Here is a 24,837-nt window from a genome sequence, read left to right as displayed (position 1 = left end):
CACAAAACTGGAAAAAAAAAGAAAGTTTTCTTACTAAAATGGAAGTAAAGCCTCTATTTTTCTTTTGCTCTTTTTTTGGTTGAGTTTTTTGGGGTGGTTTTTTTTGGTTGTTTCTGAATGACAATACAATTACAGCCTTGTGGCTTGGAACTGGCATGTGACTGATGCCATCCATGAGATGAATCTAGTTAATCTGAGCTCGGATTTTAGTGTCTTCACATTTGATAGAGTACCACTAAGTTCCATTTACAAACCAGCATACAGTATTTCAGCCTTCTAGAGTCCACTGCACAGGGCACTTACCAGGAATTTACCATAAGGTGACATACTACATTCTATTAATATTCACTTTTCCCATCAAAGCTGACATAATGAACCAACAGTAGTAAAAAGCAGAAGCTGTATTTTAAGCCTAAGAAAACAAGAAGCGTCCTAAATAACTCCAAGGCAACTAAAATGACATGGTGTCAAAATAAACCTAAATGTAATGAAAATTCAAACTATTGCTTAAGAAAGGTTTAGAGTTTCATGCATGCTTTGAAACTCGAAGTTCCGCCATCATTCTACACGAGAAAAGCACTGAGCTTTAGCAACAACACACACAATGCCAGCTTTTGCCCCATAAAGTTTCTAACTTCCAGTGTGATGCAAGAGACAATAGAAGTTTAATACAGGCAGGCTGAAAGGAAGCTGGGTGGTGCAGTAAAAGCATCAGCTTATTATTTCACTGAATCAACGGCTAAATATTGTCAAGTCTTCCAGCAGATAGGCTGAGAACTTGTGTACAGCTTATCAAAAAGAAGTCTGTATTTCATTCAGTGTCATGCGATTACAGCAAATTTAACTAAAGCAAATTTTTATTTCTTTAGCTATGGATTTAGCTGTTCGTCTTCTCAACCTCACCAGAACCTAACATTCTATTGCAGATAACTATAAACTGAAAGTATAACCCCCACCCCCCAAATCTGCTTTTCAAAAGCACCCTTAAAAAAAAAATGAAAGATTCAAAAACTAGGGCATAGCCGAATTTCCGTTACTTGTGCAACTGCTGCTTGGCATTCTCCGCACTTCTACTGGTACAGCTTTTAAATGAGTAGTACAGGTAAATAATGAGGCCAGATTTCTGCAATTAACACCCTTGTTCTCTATACCCTGCTTTATTTCCAAAAGCTTTTACCCATTCCAGTATTGTGAGCAATGCAGGGTCCTGGGGAGAAAAACCTGTATGCAGTCATACCTGAGTCACTGTACTTATTGCCATTTTTGAAACTTTTTTTGCATTTTATGTTATTATACATAACAAATACTAAAGGACCATCCCTTCCTATCACAGTATTTTCCCTCCCAGATTCCAAGTTTGCCCTCAAATGCACATGAACACTACAGATCTAACCAAAATTGTTATTAAAAATAATTTAAAATTAAAAATAAAGCCTTTTCCCTCCTTGCTTCTTAGAAAATGCTGAACCATTTAGCCTACAGTTCCCATGAAGCTTCAGTCGTTTATCAACAAAACTGTTCATTTCATCCAGTCAAAAATTCAGCAAAAGCACAGGTAAATGAGTAACAAGTTTTATATCATTGAATGCATTAGCCAAACATTTATTGACAGTTAGTAAGGTGACTTCAAGCAGCCTGCATCCACCACAAACACTTTCTATAAAACTTATGAGGATTATGTCACTGATAACTCTGGACCGATGCCCCCACATATATTGTCAGTTAGCATTTCCATCACTCTTCCACAGAAGCCAAGCATTTACTCTTTTTGCAGGATAATTTTAGAATAAGAAGCTTCAACAACTTTTAAAACTTTTTTTTTGTTCCTAAATTCGTCCACATCCCAAGTGAAAACTGGGAGAAAACCATATGAAGATGCGATGTTTTCCTAAAATTATTAGGAATATTAAAAGAATAATCTTGCTATCTTAATGAAGGAGTCAAACTCAGACTGTTCCATTTTCACTTCGCTTTTTACAGACTGTTATGGCATTAATGCTAAATTCTTCTTTCCAATGAGAGTGGTACCTTTTCAACCTCTGCCTTCACTTCCTTATTAGTTTTTAGATGTCTTATGGGACACTCATACAAGTTCTTAGGCAGATTTTGGTGAATGATAATTTACAATAAAAACAGTACCAATTCTCCCTACATTAATGATTAAAAGCAAACTCACCGTTTTCATTCAGACTTCAGGAATATATCCTCAAAGATTTGTCTTCATCCCTATCCCTCCCCTGCCTCAAATTCAGTCTAAAAGGCAGAATTACTAGGACTGGTTATATAAATAAAAAATGTTTTCTGTGTTAAATTGCTATCTATTAGATAATTAAAGGTTTAGCATCAGCTTTGATTGTATGCTCTTTGTGCTATGTAAGGGTAGCACTTAACCATGAATTTATTTTGAGATTTTGTTTGTGCCTCCCTCAAACGTGCTTCAGATAAAGAACTGAAAAGCCTTTAAAACCTTTGGAATTTAACTTCTTAAATATCCTCGTTGTTTTAAAATATGCTGTGCTTTTAGATACTCATATAATTAGTCATTCTTACAGGTAAATTTAATTCCTAATTTTACACAGCCATAGTTAGCAGTGTTACTCAACGGTCAAACAATTATTTAAACACTTATTCCTATTACTTACCATAGATACATGTAATCCTCAACCATAAATTCGACAGAGTATCATAAATGCTTTAAATATCAGAATAAACATTACCACAAACAAATACTTTATCAGCGCAGAAATAAAACAGCTAATGTTTAGATCTGCAGATGCATGGAGGGACCTTAGTGAATTGTCACACTTAAAACAGTGTTTATGATGAGAACAATCAAGTATAGTGTTCATTTCTTGGTGTTGCCTGTTGCATCTCCCATCCCCCTCTACTGCAGCCTCCCATTCACTAGAAGATATATTGGAAAAGTTATCTGAACACGACTTCTTAAAAAAATAAGATGCTTATCTGTACTGTTGAGACATGTGCATGTTTTGGTGGTTTTTTTCCTCCTTAAATATATATATTTCTTTCATCAGGAAAAGCTCAGTAACTAAAGAAGCCCTTCCGTCTTCTATGGCAGCTGTTTAACCTTTCTGAGGCCTGTAAATATTTTAACAGTATCTGTTGACAACATTTGGGTTCAGGCATTAAGCTACAATGCTGTTCAACAGGCAGCTGACAAGCCTTTCTCCCATTTCCATATTACAGCACAAACGTACTGCATATTTGAGTTGATTCTGCAATATTCCTTTATCAGGACACATGCTATCCCCAGATCTGAACCAGATAACCAAGTTAAGAGTGACATAACTGAAGATACCACACACCATCATATAACAAACATAGGCTTGTAAATTCTTGTATTACTAGTAGATCAGCACACAGAACCAGAAACCTGTGTTTCTAGCTTTGTGATAAACCACTCCATTTAAGAGACACTTGATTCTTTCACCAAAAGTGTGAAATATATTTGTTGTTCATTAACGTGAAATATATTTGTTGGTATGTTCAGAACTGGATGCTTCTCATCTATTCTGTGAAGCACTAATCCGCAAACCTGTGGACATGGAAGAATTTCAACCCTATACTGGACACCAGTAAACCCCTGAATCTTAACAGCAAAAGGCTGGACAAACCTCAGACACTTCTTTATCTAAAAAGTAATGTCTACATATATGTTTATTGCCAAATGTAGAATGGTAAGAAATATAATTTCTCTGTAGCTTGCAAAATGCTACGGGTTTTTTACATCTCTCTCTGTTTAGATTTATCTGCTGTCTCATTTCATCCTGATGCCTGTATTTTCTGTGGCAGGGTCCTTGTTCTGTGTTACAGCATCATAGAATCGTTTAGGTTGGAAAAGGCCTTTAAGATCATAGAGTCCAACCATTAACCTAACACTGACAAGTCCTTATCAAACCTAAATCCAACAGAAGATAGCTGACTTCAAAGGCAGCAATCACATCCCAGCTGTATAATGCTAACAAAGTGTTCATGTATGTTTGATACATGCAGAGCTTGATGTGGTTACCACAAGACTCCCATTAAGTAACGCTTCACTGCATACACACCAGGAGCATGAGTAATATGGGGGACTCCTCAACAAAGTCAAGTTTGCAAAGTGCTTTTTTTTTTTTTTTTTTTTCCCTCACAAATCTCATTTTTCTCTCCATGGATGGCCCTCATTTTGACAGGCAACAGTACAATTTCCATTCCTGTCAGCTCCTCAAGTCAACTGAACAACCATCAGCAGAAGGTCATCCTGGTACCTAATTGAGGAAGGTAATGGCTACTGTAAGTTAAGCAACTACTGTCTTGTACATATACACTCAGTTGTTTATATGAAAAATTCTATATTTGTAAATATCAAAATTATGAGACATGTCTTTAAATAGCAGACAGTATATTCAGAACCAAAGACCAACTGTTCTTGTTTGTCTACATCCATTCTTAGTTTAGCATCTCACAAGGACAGGACAAAGATATTTTCACTAACACATGTCCACAAGTGACTTGTGACATGGTCCTTTACAAATTACACTCTCTCGGAATGCAGAATTATTTAAAACAATTTGCAGAAAAGATATTTCACACAGCAATTGTTTAATAGAACTTCACTCACTAGTTTTACCAGAGGCATGAATTCATGTGACAGGGACTTATGAAAAACTACTTTTAGTGAACATTTGGTTTGCTCAAGCGTTCATCTAGCTGCAAGTTGAATACTTCTTTATCCTAACATAACAAAGGCGATATATAGTGATGCAATATGAATCACTGACAGACCAATAATTGCACAAGAATGAAGACAAGTGCAAGCTAAGTCAGGATGAGATCATATTTGAGATGCAGAGGTCAGTGTTTCACACTGGACTTACAGTTTAATATCAAAGATCAAATTCTTGTTGAATTACCACAACTGTGTCTCACCAAAACTAAGCATAGTTCTGCTAAAACCATGTTTCTTTGAGAAACACAACTACAACAACAAATCCAGTGCAATCATAGCACTTTCTGCAGCCCTACAAAAATCATGTCTAAAAGCTGATCTGAACAAAAATTTCAGCTTATTTACAAATTTTATATGGGGACAGAGGTTTAAAATCTCTGGCAAGCAAAAATTCACGTTATTTAATATAAACTGATGAACCATCCCTTGTAATTTTATAATGCTCTCCCAGAAGATATATATTTGCTATTGCTTGCTGAACATCACATAAAATGCCCCAATCTTTGGTGCAGGTGACAGAAGGATTCAATTGAAGTATAGAATATTGTCTGGGAGGCAGTACTTTGTCAAACAGTAGTGAAAGGATGCTGACAATATGTCAGGACCCCTTTTGTAAGTGACAGCTGACCAGCAGGTCAGCTTAGCAAGATCATAACACCACGCACTGAGAAAATTGGTATGTTCTTGCTTCAAGCCAACTTTTTTGACTGTCAGGATTGCCCTTTTTATGTTAGTTTTTGTCCAACACAAGGTGGCTGACGCTAACAGAATTCCCTCCCAAGGAGTACATCCTTGATCGGATCCAAAGGCATATAGATTTATTCTCACAATTCAAGGTCAAATTTATCATCTCACTTCTATAAAGTATGCTAGGATTAAGACATGGGAACAGGGAATGAATGGAAATTATTCTCTTTTACAGACTCTTCTCACAGCACAGAGTACGCATTAATTTAAATGACCCATTTAGTCCTCCTAATGCAAATGTAAGTTTAACTCAAGCCAATTAAATGCACGCATTTATACGCTAAAGCTTTAGTTTCTATGTGTTTGCATTGCAATAGTCTTCCAATTGTAGAGACAGCCATGCAATTACAGAAAAGTTAGCACTGCTAGCACACCACAGTTTGTTGCACTTTGCTCATTACAGTGGTCAGCTCCTGACTAACACAGAAGTCATGATTTCTCCCAAGACCACTTATTTTCTCATTCAAGCCGCCGCCTTCTGATTCCTGTAAGGCAACCTATAAGGACCTCAGAGAAGGAAAAAATAAGTCAAAGCAACAGGACTCTAACCACTTTAGGACACTTCTAGGGTAACACATATAGCCACGTTTAATGGGTTTTTTTCTGTCTAGCTTTTGTTCTGTGCTACAATATTAAACAAGAAGATATTTATAATATATAGATATCCCTCACTATGCCAGAGAGAAAACATTTATCTCAATACAATTAGATTTTATAAAACCGAGAAATACAGCACAACATAAAAAAGTGCGTTTAAGATGACAGCTCATACAAAAGTCTGCTGCTTCTAACACAGCAAAGGATGCGATTGTCTCAGCTACCTGCATTAGTAAAGAGCAGAACATTATGATTTGCTTTACAGCTGCTACCACACAGAGTCCCTACTGTATTAATGACACCAAGATTGTGTGTCCCCTCTTGGAAATGTGAAGCACAGGCTAGAAGCTGGCTGAAGAACGTACTCACGGCTTTTCTTTCTAACTACTATATCACCTACAAGACAAAGCTGCATTTAAATAAAATCAGAGCTTCACTGAAGATGAGATTGTAAGAAAAAATTCAGAAGCGCTCTAATGCAACAAAACCTGAAGATTTTCTGAGGTGCATATGGCAGCTAAGTGCCTCCATTTATGCTTTTGAAATCTCTCCTGAAGGCAATTGGGGATATTTTTTTTTTTTTTATAGAGGAGAAAAATCTCTCTCCATATGAAAAAGTATCTGATTCCTTTCCATGTAAAATATAAAATATCAGAAATACTGACATGCTTTATATCTAAGACTCAAATACAGACCAGAACAACTGGAGAATATCAAATATACATAAATCTTACAGGTAAGGTGGAGGTTCAATATTTTTCATTTGAATCAGCAGTAATAGTTACTTCAGAAGATTATAAAACAAGAATTAATTGTGTATACTGATACATAACTAACATATAAGAAAAGGTTAAGCAACTAATACTACAACAATAATATTATTACAGCCATGTTGGTCTAAGGCTACTAGGCAAAACTGGTAAAGATTAGCTTTGTCACGTGAACATACCAAGGTCAGAGACACACATGAAAACGTCCTTTTCCCAGACCACTCAAGCTCACCTACAAGAGCTCTTCTCCCGCTGTACACTTATATTAGTAAAGCATTTTAAGGTATCTAAGTTTTTCATGCTCCTGTGTAGGTTATTGAAGGCTTTGAACTGACAATCTATGCGCTTGACTACCACTGTCTACCAAGCCTACTGGAGAAAATTTTTCCTAGTGACTTCTACAGAAAGGACCTGTGTCACCTATTCTACACATGACTATTTTAAAACACGCACATTCCTACATTTGCATGAGAGGACAGCAGCTTACAGCCATATGAATATTCAAGTGAATAACAGCATTGTACATTAACAGAGAATTTAACAGAAAAAAAAGAAACCACAAAACCATTTGAAACTGAAAATCATCAAAAAACATGTCAGCAACTTGCATCCTTAGCAAGGCTTTCTTTACAGAGAGCCTGACATCATCATTAAAAAAAACCCCACCACCAAACACAACAACAACAAAAAATTCAATGCAGGAACAGCTCAGACTATTAACAATACAGTGCTGTGATACCACCCCAGCGACTCAAATCTAAAGCTCACTAAAATTTAATGAATTTTTGAACTGCTTCCACGCAACACCAGAAGCATCCTAAATTGCGTGTGGCTACTGCTTTCATTAGGCATCTTAAACAGCAGACTGATCTGCAGCTTTGTAATTACTGCCCTACAGGATGGCTTTCGGGGGAACAGAAGTAAAAAAAAAGAAATCCAAAACCAAATCCCAACCTTAGGTTAGAAATTGCAAGATGAAAAACAACTGAATACCAACTAAAATTGAACTTTTGCAGCCTTAAAAACAACCTTAAAAGAAAGAAAAAAGGGAGAAGAAACCACCTCACAGATGGCATTATCCGAAGACTGCTTCTGTAGAGATCCTAAGTTACATGCTGCTCTCTGCCCTAATCTCCAACTCCTAAAATGCACAAGAGGCAATGAAAATAGAGAAATGCCTTCTTGATGTTACTCTGCATAAAAGTAATTGTTGCAACTGACACCCGAGAGATATCAAGTGATCACAAAGAACAAGAGTCATGACCCAGGATAGATGGTAAGATGGTAACACAGCATTATCCATCACTTCAAAGCCGTAAAAAGCCCTGCTACTGTAGCACAGGGTGCTATATTTAACATATTATCACAAAGGACTCAATTATCTAAAAAAGGCAAGACAAACAAGGCTACTTACTAAGAACAATCTGAAGCATCATACAGAAAAGGAGTTTGGATTTCACTGTTTCTTTACCTAACAAGACTGCAAAAGCTAAAGCCACACATCTCTGATTTGTGGCACAACAAATTCCCACCTTACCCAACAGTGACTCTCCAGCAGTTTTTGTAGTTTGGAAAAATTGCCTAGCTTTCCTTCCATGGATGTCAGCCACAACAAAGTCATGACAGCACAACATACGGTGTGTATATATATATATATGTATATATACACACACACAAGATACTACACTTCCCTGGGCAGTCCCAAGCATGAAAAGACTTTTTCCTAAATCACTGTATCCTGTCACTGGTGATTATTGCTACACCTTCCCATTGTGCTAGGTGCTTCAGGGAGAACAAAGTACAGCACACAGACATTTTCAATACATGACTGAACAATCTAATGTATGTTAAGGCTTCACAACATTTTACATCCTAAGACCTACTTTCTTCAGTTGCTTTTAACATCACTAAACTTATTCCAAGATGAAACACTGTTATGGTGGATGCCTGCCTCAAGCAGAATGAGGTAACATTTTAACCCGGACAGGGTGGGGGTAAACACCAGTTTTGCGTATAGCACTTTTTCAAAAAGTAAAGACTCCCTCTTTGGAGTCAATCTAGTTGCCTTCAAGTTTTGAAGGCAAGGTATTTTATTTTTAAAAATTTACCTTTTCCTACTTAAGAACAAGTTCTTATCAACACATGAAGCCACCTAATCATGCCCTTAATATACGGGTCTGGAAGAAAAAAAAGGCCAAAAAAGCCACCAACAGCTCATGGAAGCTGAGTATATAAAAAAATGCTGTTGCTTTTATTTTAATAGTCCATCCTCCACCACCTGGGAGCTGACTAGACTGTGTACACATAATTCTCAGAAAGAAACTGAACATCAAGTGATCTAAAGCATACATTTTAACTAGCACTCCTTTATTTACACAAACTTCCTGCTAGCATGTGGACAACATGGAGATGAAAAGCATACGATCTGAATGAAAGGTTCCAGCAAAGGGGGAGAAAGTGCAAGACAGACAAGAGAGTTTTATAAAGAACTAGGGAAGAAAGAGCCAAAGAACGGCCGGGCAAAGAAATTGAGAGCTTGGCTCATCTCTGCAGCCCTGTCTCCCAAAGCTGAGGAAAGCCTAGATTCTTGGAGTCTGTTCCAAGTACCTTTGTTCTTCTCACACCGATGAACTCACTGGCAAAACATCCATCTCCTCCAGTGCTAGTCCATTTCCTACTACCATTGGCATTACTACATTAGTTTAAAAGGCAAAGCTCTATGTAAATATGTTTCAACCCAACAGATCACCCACACAGGTAGCCATAAGAAGTCATACCATGCTGTTATGTTTGCACTCGTTTTATTTTTAACTACATATAGAGCATTAGGGTTACAAACTCACATAAACAAAAATTAAGAGAAAGTACAATTAAGACTGCTTTGTGCAACCTTCATCCACTGCTTTGTGCACTTGCATTGTTAAAATGGTCTGTACTTAAAATCTCACATTCTAAACTCCCCAGATGGGCCTTATCTAGAAATGAACTGGGAAGAACAAGAGAATGTTTATTCTACTGGTTTTAGAAGTTGAAGAAACTGTGATACATATGAAGCATGACACTGCAAAAAGAAAAGGCAAAACAAAGGCAAAGAATAACACCACCAAAAGCTATCCCTGCCACTGCATTCCTATATGACAGTAAGAAGTCCTTTCCCCTGCCTTTACGGTTATTTTTTGTGTCCTTATTTTACAGATATCTATTTAGATAATCTTCAACCTTATTTGTGTACATATTCAGTACACCTGGCACCAATTAGGACCTGTGCTTTAAACATATGAATTGCTTTACCCTGCAAAATGCAAATGGAGACAGGACAGTATTTTAATAAGTCCTGCCAGGTGAAGGAAATTAATCATTATTAATGGAGCACTTAGACATTATGGTGATAACCAGCAAAGGAAGACTCAGGAGTAACTTTATAATCTGGCTCTTTGGGAAGGCTTTCACTGATATAGTTTAAATTAAAACTGGAGCTGTACAGAAAACTGTTAAGTATAAACCTAAATGCTAGGCAGCAGTGAATCAAATGAATACAATATAACCTAATGCCACGACCCTACAAAACAAAGAATTACGTGAACATGTGCATTCACATCACTACAATAGTTAGAAGATATCGCTACAACTGCTTAAACTGAGCCATGAACACTGTGCAATTAATTCACACCTCACGCACAAAAAAGGCCCACCTGAACATCAAACCAAGAGATGAGGTTGTAGTTTAAGTGCATTACAACCTCAGAGAAGCTGAACAAGTCTATGCAACTTCTAAGAAAAAAAAAAAAAAACGTTAAAAGATATTAAAGATACACTTAAAATACCTGACTTCCAAACAAAAGAGCAAAAAGACACACAAATACCCCCCACCCCGAAATATTTACCTTACTGCAGTAAAGCATCCAAAGCTCATACAGCCTCTCCCGGGATGCCATTCCTTCCCTTCCTCTTCTCGTCGACACCAGCTACTTCCGTTCAAGACCCTACCATGCTCAGGTGCCAGGTGCTCCTTACGCAGTTTGTGCTTTATTATTGCAGTTATATCATAACCCGAGAAGGCGAGGATGGAAACAACAGCGTCTCAGTCTCTCCTTTCCGGGTAAACAGTGTAGCACAGCACAAGCAACCGCAGGCAAGTGTCAAGCATGTCCGTCCCTCGCCAGCGCTGCTTCGGTTTTAATCTCTGAAAGTGAAAACGTACCCTTCAGGCCCCGGCTGGAGGAAGGAAAAATCCGTACGCAAAGGCCAGGCGCGACCTGGGGAATTAGGCGGCAGCCGGTGACATCGCTTTCGTCCCTGACACCACTACCCCCGAGGCGGAGGAGCCTGGCTTCTCGTTTCCGCGGCGCTTTCCCCTTCCCGCAGGAGCCAGCGGCGGGCAGCAGCAGGGTGCTGAGGGGAGCCGGAGCCCAGAGGGCGCGGGGAGGCGGCGGTAAGGCGGGTCACCCTCCCGCCGGGGCACGGCCGCCCGCCCGACAGCGACAGCCGCCGCCACCGCCCTACTGCCCCGCTACCCGGCTCCACGGGCGGCCCCCGGCGGGCCCAGGCAGCGACGTCTCCCGCAGATTAGTGGCTGCCCGTGCAGAGGCGCCAGCCGCGGCCTGTCCCGTCCCCCGCAGGGCGCGGGAGAAGGCCCGCGCCGCCCCGCCGCCCGCTCCCGGGCCACGGCAGCTGCCCCGCGCCGACACCTACCGCGCCCTCGGCCCCCCCCCGCACCACCGCCGCCTCTCCCCGAACGTACCCGGGCCGCGGCGGGGGGCGGCCGGCCGACGCCGCGCGGCAGCCAGGCAGCGGAGGGGGCCGGGCCTCGCCACATCGCCCGCCCCGCCCGCATTCCGGCACACGCCCCGGGCCGCTGCCGAGGGGCGGGGAGGCCGTGGGCGCCATCTTGGCTACGGGCAGTAGCAGCCGCTCCGCTCCGGGCGGAGCGCCCGGGGCCACGCTCCGGCTCCAGCGCCAGCCTGGCGGCCGAGGCGCAACACCTCTGCCCGGGGCCGCTGGCGGGAGCAGGGGGTCCCGCGGGGCGGGCTGGGCCGGGGCGCTGAGGATGGATGCGTGCCGCAGCCCGCCGCGCCTCAGCTGAGGAGCAGCTGGTTCCTGTCAGACGGCAGGCCCCTCTGCCGTACCAGCATCTGCCCGCCCGTAAAAGCGTCGACATTCCCAATCCTGTGGGGCAGAGCACCTCAGGAAACCTCCATGCTGCTTTACAAGTGGTAGAGGTTATCAAGCACATACGTGGTTTTGGGTGTGCTCCAGAGAGGCCTGCCTGCGTAGCCTGAGGAGTGTGGGCTTGCACACACCGAAGTACTGCCTTAAAGCAGCCCGTAACATCGTATGGAGAGCTTGTGTAGGGCTGAGGAAACGCTCTTGAAAGAAAGTTACATTTCTAAACGAGAAATATGATAAGACATTCCTCAGCTTCCCGGTGTGGCTCCTTCCTGGCCTGCCAGTAGCAGGCTGCCCCTGTGGAGGCACAGTGCTCCAGCGAAGGGCTCCTGCGTGCCCAGTGGCACGGCCCTTGCAGGGGGGCTCACAGGGCACTCGCCGGGGAACGGGCTTCCCGCCAAATCCCTCTGCTCCCTTGGAAAGTGGCGCTGGAAATTATCGTTGTGTCAGCCTCAAAAGAAGGGCAAAGGAGACTCAAGGAATCCTGTGCCTTCTCCCGTTGGCTGGGAGAATCACAGTCCTGCAACCTCTGGCCACAGCCCTGGTCCTTCTGCCACTGGGTCACCTCCTCAGCTGGGTAAATCCTATACAGCTTCATGTGATGCAGCTTTCATTGCACAGTTGATTCCTTTGCAGTAGATTTCCACACCGCTGCCGTGGTTTCATGCAAGGTTTGGAAATCCTTTGCAAGGGAATTGACTGTGCAATATCATTATACAGTCTGCTGTATAAAAACCTGCTAGGGATGGATAAGTGTCACCAAGAGCCCAGAGACAGTCTGAGATTGGTCCACGCAACATACCTTTGCGTATTTGTCTTGCTTTTATAAGACTGATGAAGATTCCCTGGAGGAATTTAAGGACTAATCTGTGCTCGGTGTTGTTTCATGCAGATCAGCAGTCCAGGAGCGGGAGAAGTATCTTTTACTGCAATATCTAAACATAGTTCCTAGCATGGATGGAGGGACACTGACAAAAATGAGTCTGCAAAATCATTTCTAGTCCTGTGATACATGTGCTGTGGTACTTGCTGCTAGCCACAACAGCCTCTCACCTTGAGGTTACAACATGATTTTTTTCATCAAGAAAAAAAAAAAAAAAACAGATCAGAGTTCATCTCTGCCCCCAGGGCAGGATCTCCTATGCTTAAACCACTCTGGACCCCTCTCTGTGAACAGTCTTCAGGAACAGAGGACATTCTGCCTTCTCTAAAATGACAGAGTTTTCTCAGGGCTTGAGTTACTGCCAGGAGCTCTGCCCAAATAGCCAATCTGCATCACCTTCGAAGCAAAGGCAAACCATTATTATTTGTCCCTTCCACAGTAATATGGGAAGAGAAAGCTCTTCATAGTGTGGTTTCTGAGTTACAGATTTTTATCACGTTTTCTTAGAGCCTTTTCTAAACAACAGCCTATTTCAAACTTCTACAGATTTCTCCTTTGAAGAAGTCAGGCCGAAGGAAAGCCGTATACAAACCTCAATCCTTCCTGGAGGTACCGCTCTGCTTTCTTGCATTACTGACTTTTCCAAACTGTAGCTGCTCCCATGTACAGAAGTCCTACAATAGGGTCTAGTGAAACAACAAAAACCCCATCCACTAATAGAAATGGGAGACTCCTGCCCCCTTGTTAAATGCCACCACCCATATAATTAGGATGCTCACAGACTATAAAGTAGCCATTTTCAACTTTGCTGGAGTTGGGGTGATAGTTTTGGTAGTAGGCCTAGGCAGCTATTGCTGCTTGTGTAAGCAATTTGTGTCATATAACTACTCTAGAGGAAAATAAAGTATTTGCCTTTTACAACAAGACAGTCTGTTCTAGTGGCACACAGGGTGAGGGTCTCCTGGTCTGATTTTTCTAGAGGTCTTCCTAAATGAGGTAGCTCACTGTAAAGTTCTTAAGGGGACTTTTGGATGTCTGTATTACTGAGTGTGGGTTAAGTTTACTCTTTGTCAGTACAAGTTTTTGCTATGTTTTTTTTCTTATATGCAAATATGAGCAATAATGAGAGAGGTCAGTAGGAAAGGTGGACTACAGCTCTGTCCCCACAGGTATAGTATAATTCTAAATGAATTTATATTTCAGTACTTTGTAAAGACTCAGCTAAGGATATGGAAGTCAAAGAATGGAAGAAGATGTAAAAAGAAGTATTATCAGCAATATATAGGCACTTTAAAATGTGAGTGTTTAAGGACTGGTCTAGCTGTGAAAGCTAATTATTAGCCTTTTCATCACTGTCCCTTCTATAGTTATGTAGTAGTTGTTTCATGCAACTTAAATAGCCAGGTAGGCAGTGTTTGTTTTTCATTGTTCCTTAGCTGCTGATTTGTGGCAACTGTCTGTTTAAAACAGTGGTTATTTATCATACGTTGTTCATTACTTGTGGTTTTGTACTCTCTTCAGTAGCTATATATTAGTAACTCGGCCATCTTACTATGGACCGAACTTGTTAGTCAGCAAGTTCAGGTGACAGAATGGGTAGAGAAGGGTGTGGATAGGGAGGAGGCATGAATCTGAGGTTAAAGAAAGATTCAACAGAAGAATGGACCATGTTGGTTTGCAGCTTTGAGTCCAAGGACCTCTGAAGTAGCAGGAAAAAACCACACACCTTAGAGTAACGCTTTTCTTAAGCTATACTTGTTTTCTGCAGAAGTAAATTACAAAGGCAAAAATCTGTATCTGACTTTCAGATATTCTGAAACCTGTTGTTTGGCTCTAAGGCATCTACTGAGATAATGCCCCAGGCCAGTAAAAATCATGCTGAGATAGGTCTATGGCAAAGCTTTTATCTGAGGTTTTCTTTGATATCTTGGGGCTAATGCTTTGTGTACTAACAATGAGGACCTGAAATATGCTTAGAAATTACCCTGTCTCTCAGCTCTTCCATCTTCCTTTACAAACAGACCCTTGCACAGAAGCAAGAAATAATCTTTACATTCCAAGTAAGTGAGCGGCCTTGGCAGGTGCATATAAAACTTCCAAGATCATGATACCTTTTGCTGTATGTAAAGAAATAGGACTTTGTGGATGCTAGTTTCTAGACATTCAAGCCAAATTAACTTGAGTTTGCATTTGGAGTGGCTATTGGAAAGGAGCAAGCTGGCCCTTGCAAGATGCCAAGGCCTCTGAGATGGTACTTTGCTGAAAGAAGCACAGGATCAGCTTGCCTTGAGTTTCCCTGGCTATGATTGCACAAAATGCCTGTGCAATTGTTCTATTGGGTAAGCCAGCAAACTTAATTAGTGTTTATTCTTCCTTCTGTCACCACAGTCATATCGTACCCCAGGTAGTTCAGGGCTTGTTAGTTGTTTGCAAAATTGCTGCTCTGCTTTCATATATGTGGGGTTAAACCATTCACCAGACTTAAATTCAGGAAGGGATTTACCCCAGGGTAGCCTGGGACTGTGGTGAGTCATTTTGTGCTTTCTCCTTTCAGCTTGTTTCCACAGGGGGCCTTCAATATAATGAATCCCCCACTGTAAAAGGCCCAGGCAGTGGCTTGATCTCTTCTGCTCCTTTTTTGTAGCACAGGCTCCCTTACCACAGGCCTAACTTAAGTTTGCAGCTGTGCTAGGAATGTTCTTGTGTAGGATACATCCTAAAGACTCTTCCAGACTAAATATATAGTATGTGCTTATGTGCTTTGGTCAGCCTAGATTCTTACGAGTTCTAACAGCCAGTTAAGATTCGTGGGTGGGTGTTCAGGCTTAGAACTGCCCCTCTCTTTTGCTGTCATTCAGGTTAGCTATGTTAGCGCTAGCATGTGTGGACTCATGCTACAGCTGTTTTTGTTTTGCAGGCTCAAAGATGCCAGTTGCTGCTGCACAAGACTGCATGGCAAAAGTGTTCTGCTTCTTCCACCAAACTGACATTTCATTCCAAGTTAGCCATTCACTTACTGTCCACCATGTTATTGCCAGTGATCAGTAAAGTTACCATACTTGCACTTCAAGTTATTCTGCTTTAGTTAAGAAGTTGTTTAATAAATGATTTCAATATGTTGCAGTGCTCAGCAGATCTGGATCTGCAGCATGGCTCGTGAAAGCAATCAGTGTGTCAGGGAAAAAAACAACCACATGGCAGCAACCAAGGTTTAAGGATGTGTAGGTGTTGGTGGTCTCTGGTGATCTGTCTGAACTTTGTTCCCTCTCAGCTGACAGGGTAAGGTTGTCCTGTGAATGCCTGCTATAGCAACTTGGGGCCTAACTCTTCTTGGTTCCGTGAAGAGTGCAAATGAAGGGAAATAACTAAAGGGAAATGGGCTTAGGAAAGCACCAGCTGCTGCTAGAGATGGGATTCTTCCAAAATGTTAGCACTGTGGCCTCTCAGATGTTAGGTGTTGGCTGCAGCACAGTGCCTGCTTCTAAGTAGGGTGTGAAACCAAGGCTGTACCTTTCCCTGTGCTCTTGTGAATCCTCCAGGGATCCTGCTAGCCGAACTCCTGACACAGAAATTATATGGAGACCTGAATGATGGCTAGTGTTGTAAAACTTGAAAGCAGAATTTTAAAGATCCTACAGTGTTGTATAAACAGCATGCTGTTAAAGTATGTGTGAGACTTGTGGGGGCCCACTTGCACACAAAACCGGTTGTAGACTTTCTAACATAATGGGTCTCTCTTCTGGTTTCTAACCCCAGACTCTAGGGAAAGTGGCTACTTCTCTGTGCTGTGGAGGGTCAACATGAGTTCAAGTCTACAAACAGTGTGAGGTCCTGGCTAAACAAAAGAGCATAGTGTAGGCCCTGAGCTGGAAATAGGAGCGATGCAATCCTGTGCAGAATTTGGGACTTAATGCCAAATGGCAGCAGGAACTATTAGGCACCAAGGCTGGTTTTCCATCATGAAGTGAATAAGCAACTGTAAGGTTTATTTTGATACCTATAGCACTACAAAGTCATTGACAAAAGTAGTTCTTATTAATAAACATGGTAAATAAATGTTTTGCTCTGTCTTAAGTCATCTTGTGTCACAGCTGCAGGCTTGGTATGCAGTACCTCCATGATGATACTGTGGTTGAGAACTTGCCAATCTATTCACAGGAGAACTATTTATGAGAAGGACATTGCTTTTATGAGACCATTCATGATGTAAGGTACACCCTGTAATAAAGTCAAGCACAGATTTGGTCCCATGGATTCAGTCATAAGTGGATTTTTGGTTTTTCATTGTCATAAATGAATAATGTATTTTATTTTTTCCTCTAAGGTCTGAAATAATATTTTTCTTCAAAGATGCTATTTTTAAATTGATCTGAGACTGCAGATTAGAATTCAACTTGGCAATTTAGATGCAGGTTTTCTGTGAGCTTGCGTGTTACCAGCTCATCTCCACTGACTTCAGGAGAATTACTCCTACCAGCAAGCACAGTCTTTGAAGCCCACTGTAGTCAAGACACTTTCTGATTCAGCCTTTTATTTAAAGCCCAGCCAAGCATTGCAAGAAAAGGGAGTGTAATCCATGTAGGCTCTGAAACTCCTTGGCCTTAATAAAGTACTAATGGCACTGCTTATTGACGTATAGCTTGGGAAAGTGCTGGTTAGGAAATATCCACATTGGTTGGAAGTTTCCAACTTTGGCAGTCATGGAGCCTGAGTCAGTGAATCATCGGTACTCACCAGGCCTCAGGAGGTACTGTGGTCCTCAGAAGTGCAGCTGTTCATAGAAAACCCAGCTTTCTTCAAGTGTGTTACAAGACTGGATGTCCCTGTAGTGAAAGTCAACCTGGAGAGAAGAGCAGTTACCTATGAACTCCAATATTCTGCCTCCAAAGTAATTCCTATTATAGATCTGTAGCTGGCTGAGGTCCTGGGGCGGTGAAAGCAAATCCACAGATGCACAGGATGCCTGGTGGCAGTTCTAGGTGACTGCAGCTTGATGAATACTGATGCTGGCAACACAACAGTGAATAGCCACTAGTATGTGCAGAAAAGTCAGTTTAACAGTAATAAATCTGAGTCCTAATTTAAAGCAGCGGTGCTGTGAGTCCTTTCTGTTCCAGTGAGAGTAGAACTGCAGTTGCTTTGAAAGCGTTGCAGTACGGTAGGAAGCAGAAGCAGGGTCCAGTCAAGATCACTACACTTAAACTGTACATGCAGGTAAGAAATAAGCTCAGTGATATACCTGGATTGCCACAGCAGTCACATGCCCTCGGTGTCCCTAGGTGTTGATGTGATAACTGGATAAGGCTCTGGCTGGGACAGAGGGAAGCTTTTCCTGGTCCTATTTTTGTTGCATGGCTTTAGGTGGGCAGGTTTTTTTGCTTTTCATTTACTAAGGTAATAAACTGCTTCAAGACTGATTCTGACTCATATCTAGCACAGCAAAGATTTGATGTTGAAAAATACTTTCTGCTCTTACGTCAATGCTCAATACAGTTTTTGCAGGTGCTCAAGTGCAGTTGTATAGACACAAGAGTACTGCTGCTGTGCAAAACCAACATCTTACTCTGTTTAAAAAAAAAAACCAAAACGACCCCAACAACACTTTAGTATCTACGTCTGTGCAATCAAACTTTCTGCACAGTCTTGTTCTGAATCTGCAAAGCATGCATAAATGTGTCCTAATTCTAGGAATTTTTTTCTACCTCCATATTAATTCTTAGTTTCTCTGCTCCTCAGATACTTCCCATCAGTCCATCCTGTTCTCACCCTTCTCATCTGACTTCTTTCCCTTTACAGCTTGAAAGGACACAAGAATGTGCACTAGTTTTCAGCACTTGGACCCAGAACTTGGCTTAGCTCAGCAAAGCCTAGAACTGTGTCACTGGAGAGAAAAAAAAACACACAAAAAAAAAACCAACCCAAAAAACCAAACAAACACAAATTGCAAGCTGTATTATCCTATGCAGTTGGAATGTATCTGGAAACTTGCTGTGATTGTCTATGTAGCTTCTACTGGACAGGAAAACTGTGAATTATAGATAAAGCTTACAACACGGATGAACTTTTTGTGAATATTGGAGGGACATTTTCCACTCTTAAGGCTATTCTTGGGCCAGATCTCAAATCCTTAGCCTTATGTGTGAGTATTGAAATCTTTCACATCTTGGCAACCTCTCGCCTCTTAGTAAAACTCTTTCAGGGAATTAGTCTGGGAGAGAAAAACGTAGATCTATTCTGGGCTGGAGTATTCAGAAAAAAACCCAATTTATCATGAATCAAATATGCCTTCATTTGCAGCTCAAATACATGGTGGTGGCTCTACAATAGGATGTGTCAGGTTGCCTCTGTAGTAGTGTAGTCCCCAACTTTGTCTACCTTGAAAGAAGAGCATTGACTGGGACATAGGAGATGTGGTTTTGCTGTCAGCTCTGTACTGAACTTACTAGTTTAGATCATGTATAGCCAGAGCGATTTTAGAAGATTGGTGAAGTGCTTATATATATATATATAAACTAACAGGTAAACATACTATTAAAATAAAAATTAATATAATAACCTTCCCACCCACCCCCAAGTACTAACCAACCATTTGTTTGGCTAAGAATCCCAATTGACTTACCTACCTCTTTGGGAGTCTAAACCCCACTAGGTGATTCTAATATAGGCAGTAACATACATGGAGACAATATGGAAAACTTACAGCTGTGATGATACAAGACCTAATGGAGTCACTGAAGCCAGTCCAGTGCTGGGAGTCAGGATATTCTCCCTTCCTCAGGAGGTACTGATAGCCTATATAGTTGGGATATTCATAGACCATCCAGCAGCCAGTTTCCACCTTGAGAGAGTCACAGCAGTTGAGATAGGCACGCAGGTCTGGCTGGTCTGTGATGGCTTCACAGGAGCAGCCTTCGAAGACTCTGTTGTCAAAGAAAGTGATCTGCAATAAAACAAAAGTAACCTCAGTCACACTGGAAAGTGAAAGCTAGATTGCACAAAGCCATCTGAAGACTGCAGGAGTCCATAGGGACACTTCTACCAGGCCCAAAGACTAGCAAAGCCCTTATCCTCTTTCTATAGGATGCACAACTGGTGTTGTCATATCTCTAGTACTACAAATGACTGTGGTAGTGGTGGATGTCCCTTTGGGACTCTGTGAATTGGGGTGCAACTTTCATCATGATGTCATGCTGGAAATAGCCTCTCAGCAGCTTCATGACAAGTTTTTGGGAGCGTTTGGAGAAAGTGAAACTCAAATTGCTCTGTGACTGAAAGCTCCAGGGACAACTTCTGTGTATCACACAACCTTTCAACTTTGTGCCTATCTCCTGCACCCCATCCTGGCCTCCTAGAGATCTTCTGCAATGTAGAATACAGGTGAAGGAAGGAATAATTTTCCTAGATGTGAACAGTGCTGAAGCTTTCACCTCTCTTGCTACGAAGGAGCAAAACAAGACTGTTGTGTCTAAGCCAGGTTAGTAATTGAGCACTCTAGGTCCCGTTGGGCAGCTATATCTTAGCAGCAGTAAAATCATTAGATTCACACTTAAATTCAGTGGCATTGTTTGGCAATATTTACTACATTTGTTTGGAATAGAGTACTTCAACTGTTATATTCCCGTGCATCTTACAAGTCTAAGAATATATAAACTTTAGATCTCTTTCAGTAGCTGACAAACTCAAAGGGAAACTAGCCAGACAGAAAAAATAAAATCAAAATATTTTTATGTGTAAATGTTTTAGCATTTGAAAGCTTGCAAGCAAACTACAGGCTTTCTTTAGGAAACTTACCAAAGAGCTAGATAATAAAATCACTCTAGGTTTACCCTCTGCTAATTTGTTGGTAGACCAACAAACTGTTTGCAAACATACTTGCCTACAGAGAGCTATGCATGCCCTAGGTTGTTTGTCAGTGCTCCAGTCGCTCAGCTGTTCTTACCTTTGCCATTTTTGCCAGGGTTTAGCTGTGAGAGCTCAGCATGCGGGAGGAGTGAGCAGTACTTTATATAGAATGCACAGTGCCGCATCCACAGGAACAGGATAAAAAATATTTTTTTGCTCAGTAAAGAGAATGAATTTTTTTCCTCTCCCCCTCTCCAGGTCATTCTCTAAACAAAAGTAATAGCAGTAGTTTGTGGGGTACCAACTTTATTATTACTGTCAGTAAGCAGAGGAACAGAGTCAAGGGTAGGTCAAGCAATATTTCTGTTATTTTACTGATGGAACATGTTCAAGTGGAAGTGCTGGAAATGCTGCAGCAGAATTGTTTCCTGTCACTTCATTTTTAATCTCTCTCAGTTCCCTGATTATATGAGCCAAAGTTTTTTTAATGCATATGGTTTCCCAGTGATGGCACTATAAAATGGTTTTCACAGTATGCTAATAAAAACTGTCCTGATTTTCAAGAGCCTTCAGCCCAGGTATTGCTGCCTGTTTCCTTTAATAGTAAGAGTACGTGTATGAGTGAGAAAATGGTGCAATCAAAAATGTTTACATCCATCCAGGCTTTACTGCTGAAATTCTGTATTAATGTAGTGCAAAGTTCAAGAGACTAGAAGTTGAAGGATGGATATGCCTTGTTAAAGACAGAGGAGAGCCTTTTCAAATCTGCACAGACGATTGTTTCACTTGAGAGATGTGCATATTTTTGGAGATTAGATATGAGTCATTGAAGCAAATACAACAGCGTAATAATTTCTACAGCTGAAGAAACTTTAATTGCAGTTGAACTTAAAGTTGTTTAGGAAGAACATTGTTAAGTTTTCAGTCTGATCTGATTAATCACAAAAGGCACTCAGAACTGCATTCTGCACCCTTGCTTGATATGGTGTAGTGTAATTCTCAGTCAATTGATATATTGCAGGAGTCTTTAGAAGTCTGGGCAATAGGCAGCCTCAAAGTGGATTTATTGGAAGTACAGGCTGAAGCTCATGTATTCTGGGCTATTTAGGTAAAGTTATTTTGCTGATGATCATCTTGGGGTTCTAGCAGGAACTTTTTTTCTCAGTTTGTCTCATTTGAGTAATGGGATGTAACCTGAGTAAAAGTTCTACCAGTGCTACATCAGGCCTTTTAAGTATTTTCTGTTCAGTCTAGTATTTAGAAGGCCTAAGTACAAACTAATGTTAAAATATCAAGGAAATGTTATCTATTTGAAATAAAAAAAATTATATATATATATATATATAAAAATCCAAGACTCTTTTTCAAAGGAAAAAGATAAACAGCACAGTTTTTACTTATTCTTCTGGAGTGTTGAACATTTCTCTATAACTTCCCCCCGCCCACCCCAAGGGACCATTCCCTTCTTTCCTGCTTGCATTCCTTTTCTTCCACACCCACCTCTGAACTAACCTTCACAAAACACTGTCACCTGTAGTGTCACATTTTCATGTTTCCTGCTTATACTGCATGGAGCAATAGTGGATCGTTTTGTCTCACTGGCTTCTTGTTCAACCAAAATGCTACGTATTTGTGCATTATTGCAGGTGTCTTTCACTGTAAGTCTTGTGTGGTGATTTCATGAAGCTACAAAGTTTCATTGGCAAATCTTTAGCGGGCCTGTTTTTACACAGCTGTAGTTGTGCTTCTAATGGGTGTTGTAAATAGTATCACTCCTGTTAGCCTCTCTCAGCGGTTCTTCCTCAGTGAGGAAATTGTAGCCTTAAATACTGAAAGCGGACTGAGGGAAGGGTATGACTTTAAGTCTAGCAGTTGCTTCTAAATACCTCCATGCTTTCTTTGGATCAAAAATAACTTCTTCCTGATGGTTAATGCTAAGCAAATTGAATTCACCTACAGGAGCAACTTCTCTGTGCAGGCCTGTACTTGCATTTCTCAAAGATCTGTGACAGGCTTCAAGTGTTACACTTTTCTTTGTTCTTTCTGTGATCATGCTTGCTTTGTGGAGCATCCCATATGGTCCTTCATAGTGCCCGTGGGCACTTGGCTTGGTGATGAAGTTTGGAACTTGAGAGACCAGAGTAGAGGCAGTGATGTGTGAATTCCTCATTGTAGCTACAGATGTAGAGCCGCCATCACGGGTCAGCCCAGCAGCCCAGCTAGCCAAGTAACTTGGCAGTGACTACAACCATGAGTATGCACCAAGGGAAGCAAATACAGATGATACTTCTTTCAATCTTCAAGACCTCAAGTACTTCTAGCTCAAGAGGCTTCCTGAGCAGGACGTTACTTCTCGCTGGTTAATTGCCCCTCCATGAATTTATCTTCCAAGTACTGATCCAGCTTCTCCTTGAATCCTGTAGACTTGCTGCTCCCAGGACTCTATGCCACAGATGGGCTGCTCACTGCAGGAAGGGCTGTGAATTGATCTTAAACTTGGGAGCTAAAATATCTTGTTAGCCAAATGGTATCCATGACCTGAGGAGTCTGGTTATTTACATCTGTTCCAACCGCCCTCAACTAGTGTGCTGTTATGACAGCTGCTTTTACATGGAGTTTGACTGCTGTTGCATCCCAGAAAAACTCAAGTGTAGGGATAATCTGAAAATAGCAGTGTTTGTGCAGAGAAACATATCGTGCATGCCAGAAACTGTAGTGCCTGCTACCAACCATAAAGCAAGCTACAGGAAACTAGAAGACATTAGTGAAAACTTTGGTGCTCTCTGTGAATTTGTAGTGTTCCTTTTCTTTGGCACCTTTGTTCTTAATGTCTGCTTAACATTTTCTGAGCATTTGCAAACAAAAGCAAGTAAAAACTCTCAGTGCTCCTTGAAAACTATGAATTGCCACCATTCCTGTCTCAGGTGGAGAAATCTGGAGAGGTGTAGCCATACCTAAACTCTAGGACACAGCAGAGTCAAGAATCCAGACATCCTAACTATCTCTCTGATCACTGAATAGTACATTTCTGTTCGTTCTTGCCTTGACCAAAGGAATGCCAGCATGTAGCCTACACATCACTTTGTAGCCGTATTTCCCAATTGCACTAATTGAACTGGATACTTTGTTGGAATACATAGGCATATGTTAATTGCTCTCTGGGGAGATGGTCTGTTTTTTATTTTATTCTTGCTGAAAGCAAATGAAGTATTTTTGTTCCCTGTCCTAAGCAAGGAAATAGATACTGTGCTTGAACTGCTGCATTATTTTGCAAACCCATGTTAGCATGCTAACCTAAGCATGCTAACACACATATTGCTTAAATGTGCGCTTTCTATAAATGTACAATATTAGACATTTGTGAACAAGAGGAAACATGCTTTTTCAGACCTCTGCCTTGAGAGCTGAATTGTTCATGTTCCATTTCTCTCTGGCTGAAGCGTGGTGTTCTTATGTACACCAGCCATTTGCAGCAGCTGAACAGCCTTTTTTGTGCTGTAAAGGACATGCAGAAGGGCAGAGATAGTGTCCCATGTACAAAAGAAAGGACAATAATGGTGAAGAATATTTCTATTTTCCTCTCCAGTGTTGTCAGGGAAAGACTGGTGAGGATCACTAACAAGCTATTACTGGTGTGTCATGTGAGAATGAAATAATGGCTAAATGAGATCTCTGACACTAGCAAGTAGAGCTGTGAGTTTTAAGCAGTCTGCCTCACTGCTGTAGAAGTTGCTTGGCTTTATTCAAGGACTCCATTATCAGAATGTTTACGAGGCAAAACAAAATCAAAGCCTACAATTCAAAGCCCAGATGAAATGATTTTAAATTAAGCCTGTACTAGTTAAGGTTGCAGAGTGTTCCAGTCATTCTGGGCTCTCTGTACTGCTTTCTCTTTCCAAAGGTCTCCAGCACCTTGCTGAATAGCAGTAGTATATTTGCCTAACTGCCTGAAAAAAAAAAATCTAGACACTACTAACTAAATGAGAAGAGGAATGTTAAGATGTGAAATCTCTTAACTGTGTTTTATTATATTTTATTATGGCTCTCATTCATTATTGCACAGAGTACCTGCTGACACAGGATTCAGTGATGATTTGTAGGCA

At 41.1% G+C, this 24,837-nt stretch overlaps 2 protein-coding genes across 7 annotated transcripts in view; both read right to left on the bottom strand.

The window, feature by feature from the left end:
* NBEAL1 (neurobeachin like 1) overlaps nucleotides 1–11,646 on the bottom strand; it is a 91,249-nt gene extending 79,603 nt beyond the window's left edge. For 3 of the 6 annotated variants that reach the window (XM_040604963.1, XM_040604964.1, XM_040604965.1), the window contains exon 1: nucleotides 10,728–11,508. In XM_040604963.1, coding sequence (XP_040460897.1) covers nucleotides 10,728–10,778 — 51 coding nt within the window. In that variant the 5' untranslated portion in view covers nucleotides 10,779–11,508. Of the gene's footprint in view, nucleotides 1–10,727; nucleotides 11,510–11,584 lie in introns of those variants that run through there. The other 3 variants (XM_040604962.1, XR_005829486.1, XM_040604966.1) reach the window with 3 other exon arrangements.
* A 5,746-nt stretch (nucleotides 11,647–17,392) lies between these two features.
* LOC121092620 (gamma-crystallin 1-like) lies at nucleotides 17,393–20,840 on the bottom strand. The gene is given in 3 exon segments (XM_040603880.1): nucleotides 17,393–17,798; nucleotides 19,569–19,877; nucleotides 20,832–20,840. Coding segments are annotated over 3 exon segments (612 nt in total). The 3' UTR covers nucleotides 17,393–17,504.
* Nucleotides 20,841–24,837: the final 3,997 nt, after the last annotated feature.

Source organism: Falco naumanni, chromosome 8 (assembly GCF_017639655.2).
Source record: "Falco naumanni isolate bFalNau1 chromosome 8, bFalNau1.pat, whole genome shotgun sequence".
Lineage (NCBI taxonomy): Eukaryota > Metazoa > Chordata > Aves > Falconiformes > Falconidae > Falco > Falco naumanni.
Note: the sequence above shows the minus strand (reverse complement) of the source record. Positions and strands in the feature narration are given on the sequence as shown.